This window comes from Tamandua tetradactyla, chromosome 8 (genome assembly GCF_023851605.1).
Source record: "Tamandua tetradactyla isolate mTamTet1 chromosome 8, mTamTet1.pri, whole genome shotgun sequence".
In the NCBI taxonomy this organism is placed as follows: Eukaryota; Metazoa; Chordata; class Mammalia; order Pilosa; family Myrmecophagidae; genus Tamandua; species Tamandua tetradactyla.
This window is the reverse complement of record NC_135334.1, coordinates 87,189,850-87,207,898: the sequence shown is the minus strand read 5'-3', so window position 1 is coordinate 87,207,898 and position 18,049 is coordinate 87,189,850. Positions and strand designations below refer to the sequence as shown.

At 42.6% G+C, this 18,049-nt stretch overlaps 1 protein-coding gene across 6 annotated transcripts in view; it reads right to left on the bottom strand.

Moving 5' to 3' along the window:
- Positions 1–18,049, bottom strand: part of MICAL2 (microtubule associated monooxygenase, calponin and LIM domain containing 2) — a 275,324-nt gene that overhangs the window by 215,195 nt on the left and 42,080 nt on the right. For all 6 annotated transcript variants that reach the window (XM_077114007.1, XM_077114008.1, XM_077114009.1 and 3 more), the window contains exon 3: positions 8,848–9,188. In XM_077114007.1, the coding sequence (XP_076970122.1) occupies positions 8,848–9,111 (264 nt within the window). In that variant the 5' untranslated portion in view covers positions 9,112–9,188. The remainder of the gene's footprint in view (positions 1–8,847; positions 9,189–18,049) is intronic.

Genomic DNA, 18,049 nt, shown 5'->3' with positions numbered 1-18,049 from the left:
CTCTGCAGGCATCTGGGAAATATGATGAGGACTCCAGCCCTTCCCTGTGGGCTCCTAGTGCCTCTAAAACTTGTTCACAGGGAGGCTAACATGCAGCCCAGTCAGGCCAGGCTGGATGATAGGTTCCTTGTTGTTAAGGGCTCAGATAGGCCTTTCAGGCCAAGATTCCAGGGGCATCTGAGGCTCTTTCTTTGTAAAAGAGAGAGTTACTTTCACTGGAAACCAGGTGGCTGAGGAATGCCAGCCAAAGCTGACTCTACCCCAACTTCCTCCATGAGACTGCAATAGCCACTCCTGAAAGCCTGGCTCTAAAGCCCTGCTATAAGGGGCCTGCTTACCTAGGTCCATTCTAGACATGGGCCAGAGTCTGCAGACATAATGGCAATCCACCCTCTAATGGTGCCTTCCTCCAAGGAGGAAGGGAAGGGTGGGACAGGCCTCCCCAAGGGAAAGGGTCGACTGCCATGGACCTCCAGGGATGAAACTTCCTAGCTACTTCCCTCCCAGTTCACGTGATGGCCCAAACCCATGCTGGGCATTTGAGAATGTTCTCAAATGGAGCCAAATGGGCCCAAAGACTTAGGATATTCTCAGGGTTCTCTAACCCCCTAAGGAATTTCCACGGGAACCACTGCTGCAGCTTGGCCGGAGGCAGTGACTTCTGGGGAGGGCTCTTGATCGTTCCAGAGGGCTGATTTATTGAGACTAGAAGGTCAGGTGTTTCGCTGAACTGAAGGGTACATGGGGGAGGAAAGAGGTGCTCCACAGAGTACCCCGAATCTGAAACACAAAATTATTTAAATAATTTAATACAAATGTTATATAGGAGCTAAAATTTACTAAAGGGAAGGCAGAGTAGTAAGACATTTCTGTGATTAAAAACAAATTCTAGCAGCCAATGAATGCTGTTTGTGTGAACTAACAAAGCTAGCACTGCTGCAGCTGTGTTGCTGACCAGAATGTCCTGTATGGCTGAGACCACACAGCATGCCCACGACTTAGTGCCCTATCTAGTAGCAACCTTCACTTTTGTCCTTAGAGGCAAAATCTGACAAGATATTCAATATTCCTGCCTTGCAGCTAAGGTACCCATTTGACATTGTGCCTGCCAATGAGTTACATTTGACTGCTACTGGGGTTTTAATCATGCATTCAATCCATAATCATATTGTTAATATTGTGGTAGATTCTAAGGTACAGCACCCAGATCCCCCTTCAAGGAAGCATCTGAGGCCCACCTGCGGGAATGTGAGCAGCAGATAGCCTCCATCTGTCAGCTCCTTCAGGGCCAGCCTCAGATGCTGAAACCCTCTTTGGCCACATCTTTGCTGGGCACACTGGCATCAGGAACTGAATGAGGCAGGGGGTCTAAAGGCTAGTATCCTTTACCAACAAATCACTCCTGAGCTCCACAGTAACCTAGTTATGGCTTTGTCGGCTCTTGATCACAGTTTAGCTTCTTCCTCTACCCAATCCTTTCACAGGTGTTGGTCCCTACAGAACATCTTGCACTCCAAACTCACTCTCGGCATCTGTTTTTGAAGAACTCAAATCTGCAACAAATACCTACAAATACCTACTATGTGTCAGACATTATTCTACGAACTAGTGAAAAAGCAAGGAAAGAAAAACTCCTGCCCCTGTGTAGTTTATATCGTAATGCGGCTTTGGGGAACACTTTTGTCTATATGGTAAGTATATATTGTACTTAGAGCAGCTCCTTCTACCCTTCTACTTTCTTGCAGATGTGATGGTTGGAGTTGCAGCTTTTTTTGTGTGATTACAAAGTGACAAGAATGAGGGAAAGACCTGGAATTACACTGTCCAATACAGCGGCCACTACTCACCTGTGGCTATATGAACAGTCTAAACTGAGATGAGCTCTAAGTGTAAAACACATACAGGAAACTGGAGACCTAATATGAAAAAAATAAATAATGTAAACTATCTCAATCATTTCTTCCTATGACTACATTTCTTTGACTAATGGTGAAATGATCATTTTTGGATATATTTGGCTAAATAAAATAAATTATTAAAATCAATTTCACCATTTCTCTATACTTTTTAAATGACTATTAAGGATTTTTAAATTACATATGTGGCTCACATTATATTTCTGTTGGACAGCACTGGGGCTAGAGAATCACAGAAACTACAGCCACTGAGCTCCAGCCCCCATCACTATCCAGACATCTCATTAAAAACAAGAATCTATCTGTTTATGCCTCTGTAAGGGTTTTCAGTTACTTGCAGCTGAATGCAATACCTTTGTATTCGATGAGGGAAAACAAACTAAGGGTTGGGCCCAAATAATTGTCCAGGATCTGTTCAGTGGCGGGACACTGAACTCAACCTGGTACCTCACCCTATCAAGTAGGAGGCTGACAGATAAATTCACACCACGTGGAAAAATTCTCTGCCCAGGGAACATACTAATCTCCAAGATAATTTTTAGAGTGAAAAAAAAGCAAAACAGATGAGTAAAAAAGAGGGAAGCCAGGATAAACCTTACAGTCTGGAAAGCAGAGTGTTAAACTGCTTCATGGTTTCCTTTTGCCCTGCCCAGCAGCATACACTTATTTGGATAATTCTGGCTAGAGATTCCCTAAGGCCTTGTGCAACCCTGGGTGGGCCAGGAACTACAAGAGGGTTTTCTTTCTTCTCCAAGAAAAAGAAGGCCCAGCCCTTCAGCCTCACTGGCCAACTGGCCAATTCCCTTGTCTCCTCTGAGAGCTACAAGAGCAGACAGATGCTAGTCAGATCTCACACAAGGCTGTGGCCCTGATCTCTGTACCAAAGGGAAAGGATGCGCAGGGAGAATACTTTGATGCAAATCTGGATAGACACTGAAATAAGGAAATGAAGGGATTTCCTTAATTTCCTTTTGGTAGTGGCTGGTACTAGCTTCTGCAAACCCACTGTAAAGGCCTGGGAAATACCAGGGCTCACACTCAGTGGTGCTCCAGGGAGAAGTCCCCCTTCAGTTACACAGTGCATTTATCAATCCTTAAATATCTTCCTTGTGTCAAGCCTTATGTGGCACCAGACTTGGTGGGAAAGAGACAAACAAAAAAATTGATGCAGGATACTAATCAATGAGACAGCGGTGGGACCAGGGTGTCTGACAGCTCACAAGAGGCACCAAACCCAGATTAGGGATGCAATAAGAGAAGGCGGGAGAATGCAAACATTCTGGGAAATGATCATAATGATGAATATGTAACTATGTGATGATATTGTGAATTGCTGAGTGTATGTGTTGGGAATGTTAGTGTTTCTTTCTTGTAATTTTTTTTTTATTAATAAAAAATAAAAAAATAAAAAAAAGAGAGAAGGAAGGAGAGAGGAGGAGGTCAGGGAGGACTCCCAGGAGGAGGTGATGCTTGCTTGATCTGAGTCATAAAGATATTAAGTTAGCCAGGCCAGAAAGAGATCCATGTTCAGCACCCCCCAGATTCTCAATGAGACCTAAAATCTCTCATTATTTAATGAAATTTTGAAGAGGAAAGTATATATTTGTATTTGTTCTTCTTTTAAAGAGCATTCACCTTCACTGACAAAGCAAACTTCTTAATGAAACCACGTATGTGAAATTATTTTGTGAGACATATCCAAATATTAAGTGATAATAGTAATAAAGTTGTTGTTGTTGTTATAGGAGCAACAACAGTTCCCATCAGATTGCTGTTAAGCTGCTTATCACTCAATTCAAGCTACCCAGCACAGACCCCAGGACCCAGTAGGGGTCCATTCCAATATCTACTCAGCAAGACCAAGGAAATCCAAGTAGGCAACGTCCTGCCAGGGCATCTCCCTTTTAAAGGACTCTTCTTGGCATGCTTATGCACTTACAGTGGGAGCATCAACTGGAAGAACCTCTAGGGATGAGAATCTGACAATGCCTATAGTATTTTAAATGCAATGTGCATACCCTTCGATTCAGAAACTCTCAGGTTTTCGCATATGTAAAAAGAAGGACGCATAAGGAAGTGTTCTGCAGCACTGTTTAGAACAGCAAGAGATTGGAACCAATCTAATCAGTTAAATAAACTTTAATGTAGTCACAAAATGGGAAATTATGAAAACCCAAGAAAACATAAAAGGGTTAGATCTATATATAGTGATATCAAATAGTCTCTAAGATATATTTTTGAGTGAAAAGAGCAAGGGACAGAACAAATGTGTATAGAATTTTTCTCTAACAAAATAGGTAGGATGTACATATACATACACATGTGCTTATATGTGCGGACTTTCAGGAAGGGCACAGGAAATGGTACAGTATTTGCCTTGTGGGAGGGGAAATGCAGGTCTGTGAAAAACAGACTTCCTTGCATGGTATACATTTTGTCCTATTGGATATTTTTTTTACCATGAGCATGAATTTTTTTTAATTAAAGAAAATTAATTAATGAGTTCTTAAAAAGACAAAAAAATCTTTGTTATTCTTCAGAAGTATATTCATAAAAATGAACCACAATGGATTAACTACTTCCCATGAAGATGGCCAAAAAAGAGAGTTTGTTTTCACCTCAGTTTAATATTGCCGGGAACTGAACTTCCTGAACCTCAGGTATTTGTTCAATGTGCACACACATGCATAACTCAACATACTCTTACTGGACTCGTGATGCAAGTGTAGTAACTAACATAACTCAACTGCTAATCCTGGCTTGAAAACTTGTCTGATGTGGCAATGCCAGCAATCCATTGTCAGGGAAGTAGACAAATTCAGAATTCATTTAAGCTTTTTGTTTAGTTTGTACAGAATTTCACACCCCAGAAACCAGCCTCTGCTTTATCAGTTCTTGCTGCAACTGTCTGTATTAGCCAAAGTGGTACTTGACATGCCTCAGCACGGCAGAGCTGGCTTTGAGGGTCGGCGACGGATGATTTCAGAGGTCCGGAATGTAAGATAGGCTTATCCAGGCCAGGAGATAGCAGCCTTCCGCTCCCTGCTTCACCCCTTCCACCCCTTACCACCCCAGTAACCTACCTCTCTGCTTCCCCCATGTCCCCTGTACTTTGCTTATGAAGTTCAGAAACCACATTATTGAGTAGCCCAGAGCTGTACTACCCACCTCTGGGGAGCTGTGCCAGGACAAAGACGAGCAAGGGTCACATTCAGCAGGGTGACCCTGCTGGACACTCACAAAATACAGACATTTCTCTCTAATAAGATAACACATCAATTTTCATTATGTGGGTTGGCCTCATTTCTACTGATGACAAAAGTCCATGAGTCATTTCCTACAAATGTGTTTTTATGGCAATGATGTACAAATGCCTTCTGGTCTGTAATGGTTAGCCATGGTGGAGTAACTATGCAGGGTAGTAGAGAGACCCTGGATTGGGAAACAGAGGACTCATTATTAATAGTCCTCCATGTCTTCCACTGGACTTGAAGGAAGTCACACAGCGCGTAGCACAAGGCAGAAGGTTGATAAATGTTTGTTAAAATGCTGAAACCCAGATCTTCTCTAAGCGGTGCTGAAATGTGTGTACATTAGTGCAGAGGTTGGGGTTCTGACTAAATTTCATTTATTCACACTTTATCTGTGGCTAATCTGGAGCTTGGCTGTTTGCCTTGTATCTTGACAACCTGTATGTATATGACTTAGCATTAACAATCAGCCCCATGCACCCTAATGCCCAGAATTTCTTGTTTGGCTAATGCTCCAGGTTAACAACTACACCAAAGCATATCTAAACAAGGTGTGTGAACAAAACAGAGTCTGTATCCTTCTGAAGAGAGGGAGGGCCTGTGTTCTGGGTTCTGCTTGCTAGCAAAACCTCTAGACTAGCACTAGCCTCTTAGAGGACTCATACATGAATCCAATATGGAGATGACCTATACCATAACAGGAATACAAAAGAATGGTCACTGTAGAAGATAGTTATTCTTTATCTGCTCCATACTCCATGTTCCCAAGGACCTGGCCTCCCTCATATCAATCACATCATGTTTGAAAAGGCTGCCAGTCACAGTAGCCATCCCCTTGGCCCAGGGCACAATAATTGGTCCAGAAGTGATTCAGTCAGAATCCTCCTTGAAATTTTTTTTCCATATTGAGCTGAAAGAGAACGATTCTAGCCTTTTGGGTCATGGTGCTATAAAGATATGAACTAGAAAGGACTAACATGGAGAAACTCTGTTTGCAACAGGAAAGAATGGATCCAACTCAGAGCAAAACATTCAAGAGCTGGCCGGAAGGAGGTAGAATGGGAAAGACTGAGTGTCTTGTCTGGACCTTCCTGTTTATAAGAGTTAATGATTTTCCTGTTTTGTTTAAGCTACTTTGAATTAGGTTTCTGAAATGTGCAGTTACAGCAACCTAAATCAGTCACAATCCATACCTACAATGCATTTTTAAGTGCATCTTCCACTCCTTGGAATCTAGCACTTTTTATGAGATGGACCTGTACACATTTGAAATGTATTTGTGCCTCCTCTTAGGAAAGGCATAAAAATTCCTGGGCAAGATCCACTTTTACTCAGTATCACTAACTAAAGACATTTTCTTTCTCTTTGTATTTCAGGGACAATGGTGAACTGCCAACCACAGGATGTAGGAAATCTTCTACTGTGATCAGTCAAAGCTTATAAAATGGGGGCTGACCAGAAAGGCTAGGCAACCAGCTGGTGATTTTTGAAAGACATCTTCCTGGAGGTCAACCCTTCATTCCAATCCTCTCTGCTGAACAACCACTGAAAGTCCAACTTCGTATCAGCAAGATAGTCCCTCAACATCCAGACAGTATTAAGAATATGCAATGGCATTTCATAATAGAACAGGAAGTCCATAAGCCCTCTGTGAGAGAACATAAAGGAGCCCAGCCACCTGACTTCTATGGGACCCTAAAATCAAGTTTTTAGAAGAAAACCACCCTATACAATTGCTGAAAAGGGGAATACCCTTTGAAAGCTAAAAACTTTCCCCTCTTCTAACTCTGAAGAGTTGGCTAGTAAACTACAAACCATAAAGCTACAAGTTAGGAAGGGTGGTCATGGGTAGGGTGACTTTCAGGACACGGTCCCACCCTTCGCTCTTCTTTTTCTCTAACACTTCCACCTCCTCTGTCTAAGGCTGAAGCTTGGCAGGTGAAATGCAGGCATTGCCCAGATGACTGGTAAGCTCTGTCTCAAGTGGTGGGTCTGTTTCAGCCTAATGAAATGCTCCTCCTATGCCCCATACAGTCAGTGCACGCAGGCTTACAGGACCATGGCAGCTGTCTCCCCAGGGCAATGGAAAGCAGCCGTATCCCACAGCGGACTCAACAGTTCCTCACTACCAAAACAAAAACACAACATATCCTATTGCCATGGAGAATTCAATCCTCTTGTCCTGGGATTGGCATCAACTGGAATTCCAAAAGCTCCACTGAGCTACCTCCTGTGAGGTCTAAATACAGCACACTCGCTTTTAATCTAAACAGCCTGAGTAAGAGCCCAGGGCTGACAGCCCCCAAGGAATGGTCAGGAAGTCTTGACTTCTAGCTGCCCATTTGGTGGTGGGCATTTCAGGGATATCAGAGATGGGATGTACTGGTCAGCCCGGTGTTGACTGATGTACCTATGGTCAAATAACCTGGGGAAGTAATTAGCTTGTAGAAGGTTAACTACAATTGTGATCTTGAGCAGAGAAATGCAACTTGGGTCTGAGAAGGAGAAAGAGAGAGGGAGGCAAAGGTGGTAAGGACTAAAGATTTATTAGTTAATTAAAAGTCAGGGGATCTTTCTAACATATTTGCTCCTAGAGGAACACAACTCTCTAATTATGCCTTGTCATGTGTGCTGGTTTGAATTTGTTATGAACCCCAGGAAAGAGCATTTTATTTTAGTCCATTCTGTGGGGGAAGACCTATTGTGGGTGGGGCCTTTGGGTTAGGCTATTTCAGTTGAGATGTGCCAGCCCATTCAAGGTGGGTCTTAATACTTTACTGGAGTCCTTTGTGAAGAGCATAAAAGAGCATAAAAGCCCAGAGACCTCAGAGAAGCTAAGACATGAAATCCAGAGTTTGCCAGAGAAGCTAAAAGAGGACCCACAGATGCTTAGAGAGAAATACCTAGAGACATTCAGAGACAGCCACTGAAACCAGAGCCAGGAAAGAAGGACTAGCAGATGTCGCCATGTGCCTTTCCCATGTGACAGAGGAACCCTGGATGCCAGCAGCTTCCTTGGAGAAGGTATCTTCCTCTTGATGCCTTAAATTCAGAGATTTTCACGGCCTTAGAACTCTCAATTTGTAACCTAATAAAACCCCACTGAAAAAGCCAACCCATTTCTGATAAATTGCATTCGGCATTTTAGCAAACTAAAACACCATGGAACTTAAGGCATAAGCTCTAGCATAAATCAAGGTCGCCTTCTAGTTGTATGGCCCTGAGCAAGGAGATGAACCTCTCAGTTTCCACATCTCTAAAATGGCCCATAGAACTACTGCAGGTATTCTATGAGATCACGTACATTAAGCGTCTAGCTCATACAAGTTGCTAAATAAATAATGGCCGCCAGATGTAGTAGTGGGAGTGGTAACAGAATATAAGTAGGGTAACGTCAAGCACTGCCTTCACTTCCTCAACCTTGCCTTTGGTTTCAATATCTTGGAGAAGGAACAAGAACAGTTGCTGAAGCCATCATGACAAGATGGAAACTTCCAGCCAGGAGAAGCTGTCATTGTATAAGGCAAAGGAAACCTTCAAAAGAACAAAACAATACAACACTCACATCCATATCTACTAAGAACCATAGAATGGCAAAATAGCAGGAGCTTTCAAACCTTCCAACAAGTCAACTTACTGCCCCACAAGTAAGAAATGTCCAGATGGGGGATTCCCCTTACCTTAGTGTTCACACATGACTTCCCTCGCTTGTACTCTTTATGGGATCCATGCTTGTCCAACTTGTACCACAGGGCTTTGGCCTTCCAGGTAGTCACTTTGGATTTGAGATTGGAATAGAAGTTTCTGTGGTCCAAAGGATCTAGGTCCAAGTGTCGTGTGAGGATGTTGAAGGCATGGAGGGTACCTTTGCACGTGGGAGCCTGGACAAAGTTCTCAAAGATTTGCCCAGCCTGGGTCTGCTTCTCTTCCTCGTTCTCCCCCATGTTTCAGGAATTGTGTGGAGCAGTGGTGTGGAGAGGACTGAGGAGAATACCATGAAGTACGAGGAGAAATGTCACACCTAGAAACGTAGGTAGAGGCAAAGGTGAGCTTCACAGGCATTGAGAGAGGATGGAGAAACGGTTACTCAGAAGTAAAAATAATTATTCCTAGATACTAACAACATAAACCATCAATAGAAAATGTATAATCATACCTTCTAACCTGGCAATGCTTTTAACCTGGCAATCCCTTTCTCCCCAAAACCTCACTCTTCTCACCAGGTGAAGAGTATTACAGATGGCTTAAGGCTGTACTCTGGCTAATGCCAACATTACCTGGCTGATCTCAGTATGAGCCAGATGTTTCTGGAAATAGTAACTAACAAAAGGAAAAACAGAAAAATGCACTATATTTAGCACCCTGAAAACCTACCATTCTTGGTGTTGCAAACTGGTTGAATAATATTAATTAGTACACAGACAAAAATATCCAGAGCATACTCTTCTCTACGCTGACTGACTGCCCACCTATCTTGAGTTTAGAATCTTTCTTCCTTAGTTACCAGAGGGCAAGTCTTTCCCCATACAGATGGCAAACAGCACCTTCTCAAAACTTTTCACAGTTCCAGGTTCTGCTAGAAGTGCACCATCTACCTCAGTCAGACCTACAGAAAAACAGAGAGACTTGGGGCCTCCTCCTTTCAATGTGCAAAAGGAGTCTGGGGGGTGGGCCACGGTGGTTCAGCAGGTAAGAATGCTTGCCTGCCATGCCCGAGGACCCGGGTTCGATTCCCGGTGCCTGCCCATGTAAAAAATTAAAAAAAGGAGTCTGGGCTTGTAAGACCAAACTGTGAGCTATTTGGAACAAGTGCTCAGAGTGATGGGAGGGAAAAATATGAAGGGTGTTCATTCACATCACAAAAATAGCTTGCCTGGGTTTTGGCCATGGTCCTTTCTTTCTGCACCACTCTAACCTCAGACATTTCTTAAGAAAGTCATTTAAGTTTCAAAGGAACAAAAATAAATTAGAACTGATTTTCCAAACCAAGAGCTATTTTTCCTGAATCCAAAGCTAGTACAACAAGACAAATGGGGAGGAGCCAGAACTGACCCAGCTCTCAGGAGGATTTGAGGGAATCTGTAAACAAGAGGGCACAGCAAACTGAACTTCTCCAGACAGAGGCCTGACAGGAAGAGGTCCATAAATGTACAAGCATAAGCCCCTCAGGCTAGGCAGTGGATACTTTTGACTTGTGGATTGACTTTATAATAATGAAAAACACAGAAGGGTGTTTATCTTCTTCCTTAATGCCTTATGAATTCAGCAACAATTACTGGTGCCCTATCAAGAACCAGGCACCATGGTAGGTGCTGGGATGCAGAGATGACCGATATAGCACCAGGCCCTGGCTAGCGAGGAAGACAGGCAGATAAAGAGATGGTTATAAGACTACAGGCAAATACTTGTAGAATACGTACAAAATGCACTGGAGCCTACAGTAGAAGGATCCAACAGATTCTAGAGTTTTCCAGACAGGCTGCAACAGGGAAATACAAAAAAATGCTACACTTTAAGGAACAAAGTAGATTTCACTAGAAAAATGGAGGACAGACATTCCAGAAAATACCATACAAAGGTAACAGTCCAGAAAATGTCAGCACATCTGAGAAATGAGAGCACATTCAATGTGCCAGGTGTTCAGGATTCATGACAAGGTGTGATGGGATGTCCAATGCCAATCTTACAGTCTGCCCATGCCACTCCAAGGAGAGGAGCCTGTCTCCTCCAATGGCCTTGAAAACAGGAGATAAGTGGCAGGGTGAGTCTTGGGCTTCAGGAAGATGAGATGGCAAGGGTGGACTGGAGACAGTGAGATCAGAGGCAAAGAGACAGCTAAGAGGCAGCCCAGCAGCACTGGAGAAAAATGAAGAAAGAAATGAAGGGAGCAAAGGGAGAATGTATGTTTCTATTTTGGAAAAAAAAAGCACACTCAAAGGAGTATGGATGCCTGGCTGAGGACCACCCCAAAGAGCAACCTGTTGGGGGCAGACAAGCTCTCCAGACACCAGACACCCAGACAATGAAGGATGAGGAGATACGAACACATGTACGGGCCTTCCCTTCCTCCTCTCCTTCCCTGACAGCTTCCAACGTGACAGACACTATGCTCAGCTAAAGGAAGAATAGCACACATTCCTGGCTCCTGACCTAGCCATACTTCAACTTCAGCCAGGCCTCAGTCCCCCATGAGGCTACACTTAAAGGAAGTGTACACTTTAAGGACTAGACTACTCTAGTCCACACAATTCAATGACTTCAACAGGCTTGGAAAACTGGCTCTGTGTTTTTCCTAGCTTGGATAACACTTGGACTCATGCTCTGAGATGCTCTCTCAGCTACTTTAATGTTCACAGTGGTCACTTTGACAGCAGTCACATAAACACTGTTTCTATGACTAGAGCACAAACAGAGAGCAAGGTTCATTTACTTTGCAGAGCATATTAATATTCTTTGCCTTCTCTACCACTGAAGCCACTTCTGGCCCAGCATTGAAATAAGCATGCAGTAGCTGCTGAACAAATACAAGTCAGATTGAATTCAAGTGGTATTCTGCAGTCTTTTCTGAGGATGGGCAAGTGGTGCAAAGAAAACCACAAGGCTTTTGCAGTTATCCAAAACTAAGTCTAAGGCTCAGTGTGGCCTCTCACTACCCATATGGCCTTACACAAGCCACTTAAGCTCTGAGCCTCAAATTCTTCTTTTATATAAAAAATTGACGGTAATCTGCACTTGCCGGGTTGTTGTGACAGGTGAAATGCATGTACGGGGCCGAGCCTGGCAGACTGCCTCCACCACATGGGTGGATTTGTGTCTGGAGAAAGCACCAGTTTGAAAAATACTTTTATAAATCAATTCTCTGAGTTGCCAACCCCTCCTTGTCTAAAATGGTGAACTACTTGGAAGTATCAAGCCAAACTTGACTCCCAGGGAATGATTTACAAACTGGAAGAACCTGTCTCCTCCCAACCCAGGTTGTCTTCCCTCCTCCTCCAAAAGAAAAATGAACAACTTAATCTTAGGGCCCCAAAGGTGGTGCTGAGGGGGTAGATGGGTGTGGGAGCTCCGGGAACTAGCTCTAATCCAGAGTGAGATAAGAGGAGGTGGGGGGAGATGGTTTGAAAAGAAAAGATAAACACAGCCTTGGACATGTACCCCAATAACCTGTACCAGGCTCAGACCTGCCTCCTTGGATCTAAACTTTCCAGTTTCAACCTTTAAAATCAGCTTTCTAATTCAAGTTGAAGACCTTAAAAATTACTCCAACATCCATAGAGGGTAGGTTTCTCTGCAGAGAACATCAGAATATTTAGAGTCAGGACAACCTGGGTGTGAATCTGGTTTAAAGCACTTGCTAGCTATGTGACACTAGGCAATTTACCTAATCTATCTCAGCCTCAGTTTTCTCATCTGTAAAATGGGGATAATTATATTTCACAGAGTTGAAGGAATAAATGAGATAGTGTATATGATACATTTAGCACCCGGTAGCAACATAACATCCAGCATTATTATTATGATTCAAATGGCTCAAGTGCCATCAAATCAAAAGGAAGGAGAAAAGAAATACAATTCCAGTGCATGGGTGGTTCAGTGATAGAATGCTTGCCTTTCATGCGGGAAACCCGGCTTTGATTTCTGGACTATGCACCCCCCAAAAAAGAAAGAAATAAAATGCCTAGACAAAAATTCCAGGTCAAGGAATTATATATACTTTAAAACTAGAGAAGGGAGGGGGAATAGGGAGTTAATGCTTAATGGGTACAGAGTTTCTGTAGTGATGGAAAAGTTTTGGTAATGGCTGATGGTGATGGTAGTACAAAATGTGATTATAACTAATACCACTAAATTATATACTTGAAAGTGGTTAAAATGGGAAATTTTATGTTGTATATATGTTACCACAATTTTAAAAAGTCAAAGAGAAAAAAACAAAAAACAAAACTGGAGGGCAAGGGCTTTCAATTCGGGAGATATAGGTTTCAAACTCATTTCTTAGCTGTATAGACTTGAACAAGTCACCTAACTTCTGAGTTCCAATTTCTCTTTCTGTAAAGTGGGAAAATGAAATACTATATTGTATAGGGTGGTTTTGCTAATGAACTGAAAACTTATATGTAGAGTACCAACCTGGAGCTTAGAAGGACTCAGTGAGTCTGAATTCAAGCTTTTTCTTCCAGAGAAATGAGGTTAAATATTTTGGTGGATTCTTTCCTTAAAGAATACAGTCAAGTATTTTTTAAATCAGATGATCTCGGATGACTAACTTTTGTTAAAGTCTTCCTTGTCAACCACCACCCAGCTGTTGCCTTTTGGAGTTCGATATGAAATATAAATAAAACTAACTGCCCAGAAATATGAAAGGTTTCTGCATTTTCTGGGAAGAAACAAGACAGGATGCTTCAGTTTCCAAGAATAGCCTTGAAGCTATTTGGTTTTTGCCAACTAGAGTCCCTTATTTGTGGTTCTTCTGCTCTCCTGCCTATATAACGTCATGAGTCACAAAGCAGTTCTCTTTCCCGCTCTGGTTCCAACAAATTAAAATTTAGGGCCTTGGATTGTAGGCAACAGCACTGGTAGTGAATGGATTCGAGAGTTCCCCATGTGCTCACATTTAGGACTCCTATATCATCACCTGCTAAATGAGATCAAACAATGTTACCAGGCCTTTTTGATAAATGACAGTTCTATAAAAAACTTGAGGGCTGGGGAGGGATACTGGGTAGCACCGTCCATAAAGGCGGCACTTTGGCCCTGAAGAAAAGCTTAACTCTCAAACCCACCCTCAAGGTTCACAGATAAGATATGTTTCAAGGTAAATGCAATCTAAAAACAAAATTCTCCTACCATTTACACTGAATCTCCCAAGTCTATCTCACCAAGGAAGAGTTAAAAATCCCAGCTTTGCATTACAAAAGATCCTCAATCATGGCTACCTGTGAGATGAGGCAGGAGTCTGCCAAGAACTTGCAGTGGGAAATGACTCTCCCACATGCTGTTATTTATGTTAATCCTACTGTGGAGAAGAAAACCTGGGTCACAGGCAGAACCTGCATACCCCATCTTCTCACCTGGTCCAGGCAGACTTGGATTTTCATCTTCCAGGGCATTTGGCTACCAATTTGAACCAAAAGGAGGATTGGTTGGGTTGAGAAGGGACTGAAAGGCCCATCTTAATCCTTCTTGTAATCCCCTTCCAGCCAGGTTTCTCAAACCTGCTCTTGATCACCTCCTGGCGAACAGAGACCTTCCTGCCTCCTGGGGCAACCTGTTTCATCCCTGCCTCTTCCAAATGTAAGAGAGTCTCACTGAGATAAATTTAGTCATTCCCCTGAGAGATAAATGCTGCCTCTCCAAAGATTCCTCCACTGCTCTAATTCTACCCCTAGAGATAACCTACAGGAAGTTAAAGCCCTTTTCCATACAGGGCTGGATCCACACATGCAGAGTCCTTTTACATGTGCCATCTGGAAGCCCTACTAGGAAAGGCTAATGAAAAAGTATCCAAGGAACTTATTGTGAAAGTCCAAACCAGTTACAGGCCTACAGTAGGGGCCTGAACAATCCCCTCTGGCTACTGCTGCCCCTGGGTGGAGAGCTCTAGAAGGCCCCCAGGTGGACTGCAAGCCTTGGCTTTCTATGCCTACCCTACCACTCAGAGTCCAAGTTAATTTGACACTGGCCTTTCCTGACACAGCCCTCCCCTGACTCTTTTTCAATGGTGAGTTGATTCTATTGGTCTGGCTTTGAAGTGACTTCACACATTCCCACTTCATCTTCAACCATTCCCTCTAGGAACCTTCACAGTGCCAGACCCTAGGACCAAAAGAGAGTGAGGTAAATTCATCTCAGCCTGCCAGGTTTTCTGCCTGGTATCAGGAGAGAGCTGTAGACTGTCCAATCACAGCACAGGAAAGAGAGAAGGAAGCCCACGTCACCAAGTGCCACTATGGGCCAGGCTCTTTCATTTGCACTATCCTAAATCTTCTCATAAGCCTGGGAGGTGGGTGTGATTTTCTTTTTCTCTTTTTGTATTTGCTCTCTAAAATACAAGGACCTTAACAAAAAAAAAGAAGAAAGAAAAAAAGCAATTTCATAATTTGTTCATTCCCCTTTCCTGTAATGCAAGTATAAGTTTGCCACATGTGGTCGCTTATTTTATTTATACAGACATAAATATATTACTTTTTTTTTTTCCATAAGGATTTCTAGCCAGCGTTCTGTATCTTCGCCTGTATTAGCAAGTCTCCCAAAGGAAGGCTTTTGTGGTGGAAAGAACTCTGGCCTGGGCACAAGGAGACCTAGGCTCAAGCTGTGGCCTGCCAGTCCCACCGCCCTCATCAGGACATGGATAGCCAGCACTGCTCAGCTGCTCACTGTGTGTCCAAAACAGTCCCACACCCTTTACATATAGTACCTCATTTAATAGTCGTTTCTTGACAGAATTGAAGACAGACATTTACAAAGCTAAGAAACTGCCTTGGTACCACCCAGCTGGTGAAGGGAGATGCTGTGAAATGAGTCCAGGTCTATCTCACTTAAAAATCCATACTCTCAGGTACTAATCAACATAAGCCATGTATTGTAAATAACATGGACTTCCTTTTCTGAAGCTGCTGTGTAAATAAAATGTGGTGAATTCTGTATTCTGAAATCTTTTCAGGCTCAAAGAATCTCTGAATGTCAACAATAGGAAATGTTTTCATATGTTATGGTGCAACCAAAGTATCAGGTGGTTATTTTAAAATAATATTTATAAAAACATTTACTCTATGGGAAAATACTTACGACATAATACAGAGTGGAAAGAGTAGGATATATATTTGGGAATTCATGACGACTTCAACTACATAAAATGAGATGTACAGGAGAAAGGAAATAAGATGTAAATTAACAGTGGCTACATGTGCATGATGGCATTTCAGATGATTTTTATTTTTGGTTTCATATTTTTCTGTATTTCCTAAATTTTCAATCAGAATCATATGTTACATTCATAAGCCCCTTCTATATACATATATATTTCAGGTTCAGGAATCTTCTCTCCCTGACTAGACTTTCGGTCTCTGCAATAGGGGGTGGGGTTCATGTCTCTTATTTTCCACTGGCCTAAAAGTATTCAGCACTTGGTGGGACTCAGCAGGGCCCTGGATGGCTCCATAACGCTATCAGTGCTGTTTTTCTCCCACATGAAGTCCTGAAATCTGTGCTAACTCACTGAAAAGCCTTCAATTCTAACAGGTCAGGGATGAGTATCCTAAAGCTATATTCCTCCTGGCAGATCGACTTTCTGAACCACAGGATCCTCAAGTCCAGTCCAGCAGGCCCCCTTTCAAAAGATACCTTTGACCCAAATCTCAGATGGGCCTTTGGGACCTGAGCCCTCCAAGAAGAACACCAGCATACCTGGCTTTAAGTAAGGAGTCAACAAAACAATATACATCTTGACACACAAACACAGAGCCCGTCTTACCAACAAAACCATGGCAGACTACTCTGTACATGCCCCCAAATCATCTAGATTACACACTGGATGCCCAGAAAACTATGAACACCAAAGCCCATTTTCCAGGAGGCCAGCCTGTCTTAAACATAAGTGGGAGCTACCAAAGGCCAGAGGACAGCTTGTTTTGTGGCCTAAATAACACTGCAGTTAATTGTCTAAAATATTGAGTTAAGATGCAATGAGCAAAATAAATCATTAGATTACTGAAAGCATCTTGCTGTTTTTAATTTGGCTCAATGAAACAATTTTAACCATTTTTTAAAAAATGTTTCTCTCATTCTTCCTCCCAAATTTCATTTGACCTGAAGAAGCCTATGGAAGTCCAAGTTCCAAATTTTCGTCTCTGTTCTGCCTTCACCAGACCCCCACCATTGCTGATATCCCCCACCCCAGCCACTTGCCAACTGTGAAATCCCCTTCAATACCCAGGGAAACTATATTATTGACTCCCTGATTTCAGCTGCCAGGGCTACAACTCATCACCCCATGAGAATGCTCTTACTCTGTCTTCTGATGGCTTCTATATGCTGCTACCACCAGACCACTAGTCCTTAAAAGCTGGAAGCATTCTTCCCTGCAGTGTGAGTCTCTCCCAAAGCTTCCTGAGGCCAGTATACATCAGAACAGCAATGCTGGACATGTCATCAGACTCAAATGAGCAGAAACAATGGCTGTGTAAGTGAATGAGACTTCCATCCCTCTAAGTCGGGGCTTGGCACATTTTTCATGTACTGAAATCAATTTACGAGACACTGAATATGAATACTTTTAATATTAGGAGAATCCCACTGTAATATAAAGAAGCTTCTCTATTTTAAAAAAACAGTGAGTCTGGTATATCATACACCATATTTATTTTTCTTAAGCAAGGCACATGAGTGCAAACAAAATCTTTGCTTTGTCCTCTTTCAAGACACTCCCCACCACTCCATTCCTGATTCCTTCCCCAAATGGATTGGATCCCTCCCACCATGTTCCTATAGTATCCTGTACTTAACCCAATTGCAATAAGAATGATTCTGGTGTGAAATTTTTTTACTTCCCTACTCCCAGTTCATAGCACAAGACTTCATATGCCAAATGAGTGAATGACTGGTCAATCCTTGGGAACTTAATAATAATTGACATTTAGAGCATCTATGAAATCTCAAGCAATGTGATAAAAATTTTATATGTATTAAAATCATTAACCATCATAACCAATCACAAGGAATATTAAATACTATTATTATCCCCATGTGGGGATCCTGAATCCAGGATTCCCCTCCATATTGAGAGCAGGTCATTGCATCCAGCCACTTCCATGACCCGGAGAGACATTAAAGGTCATCAGACCTCCTCAGGGGAGAAAGAGTATACAAATGGCTTTGTAAACA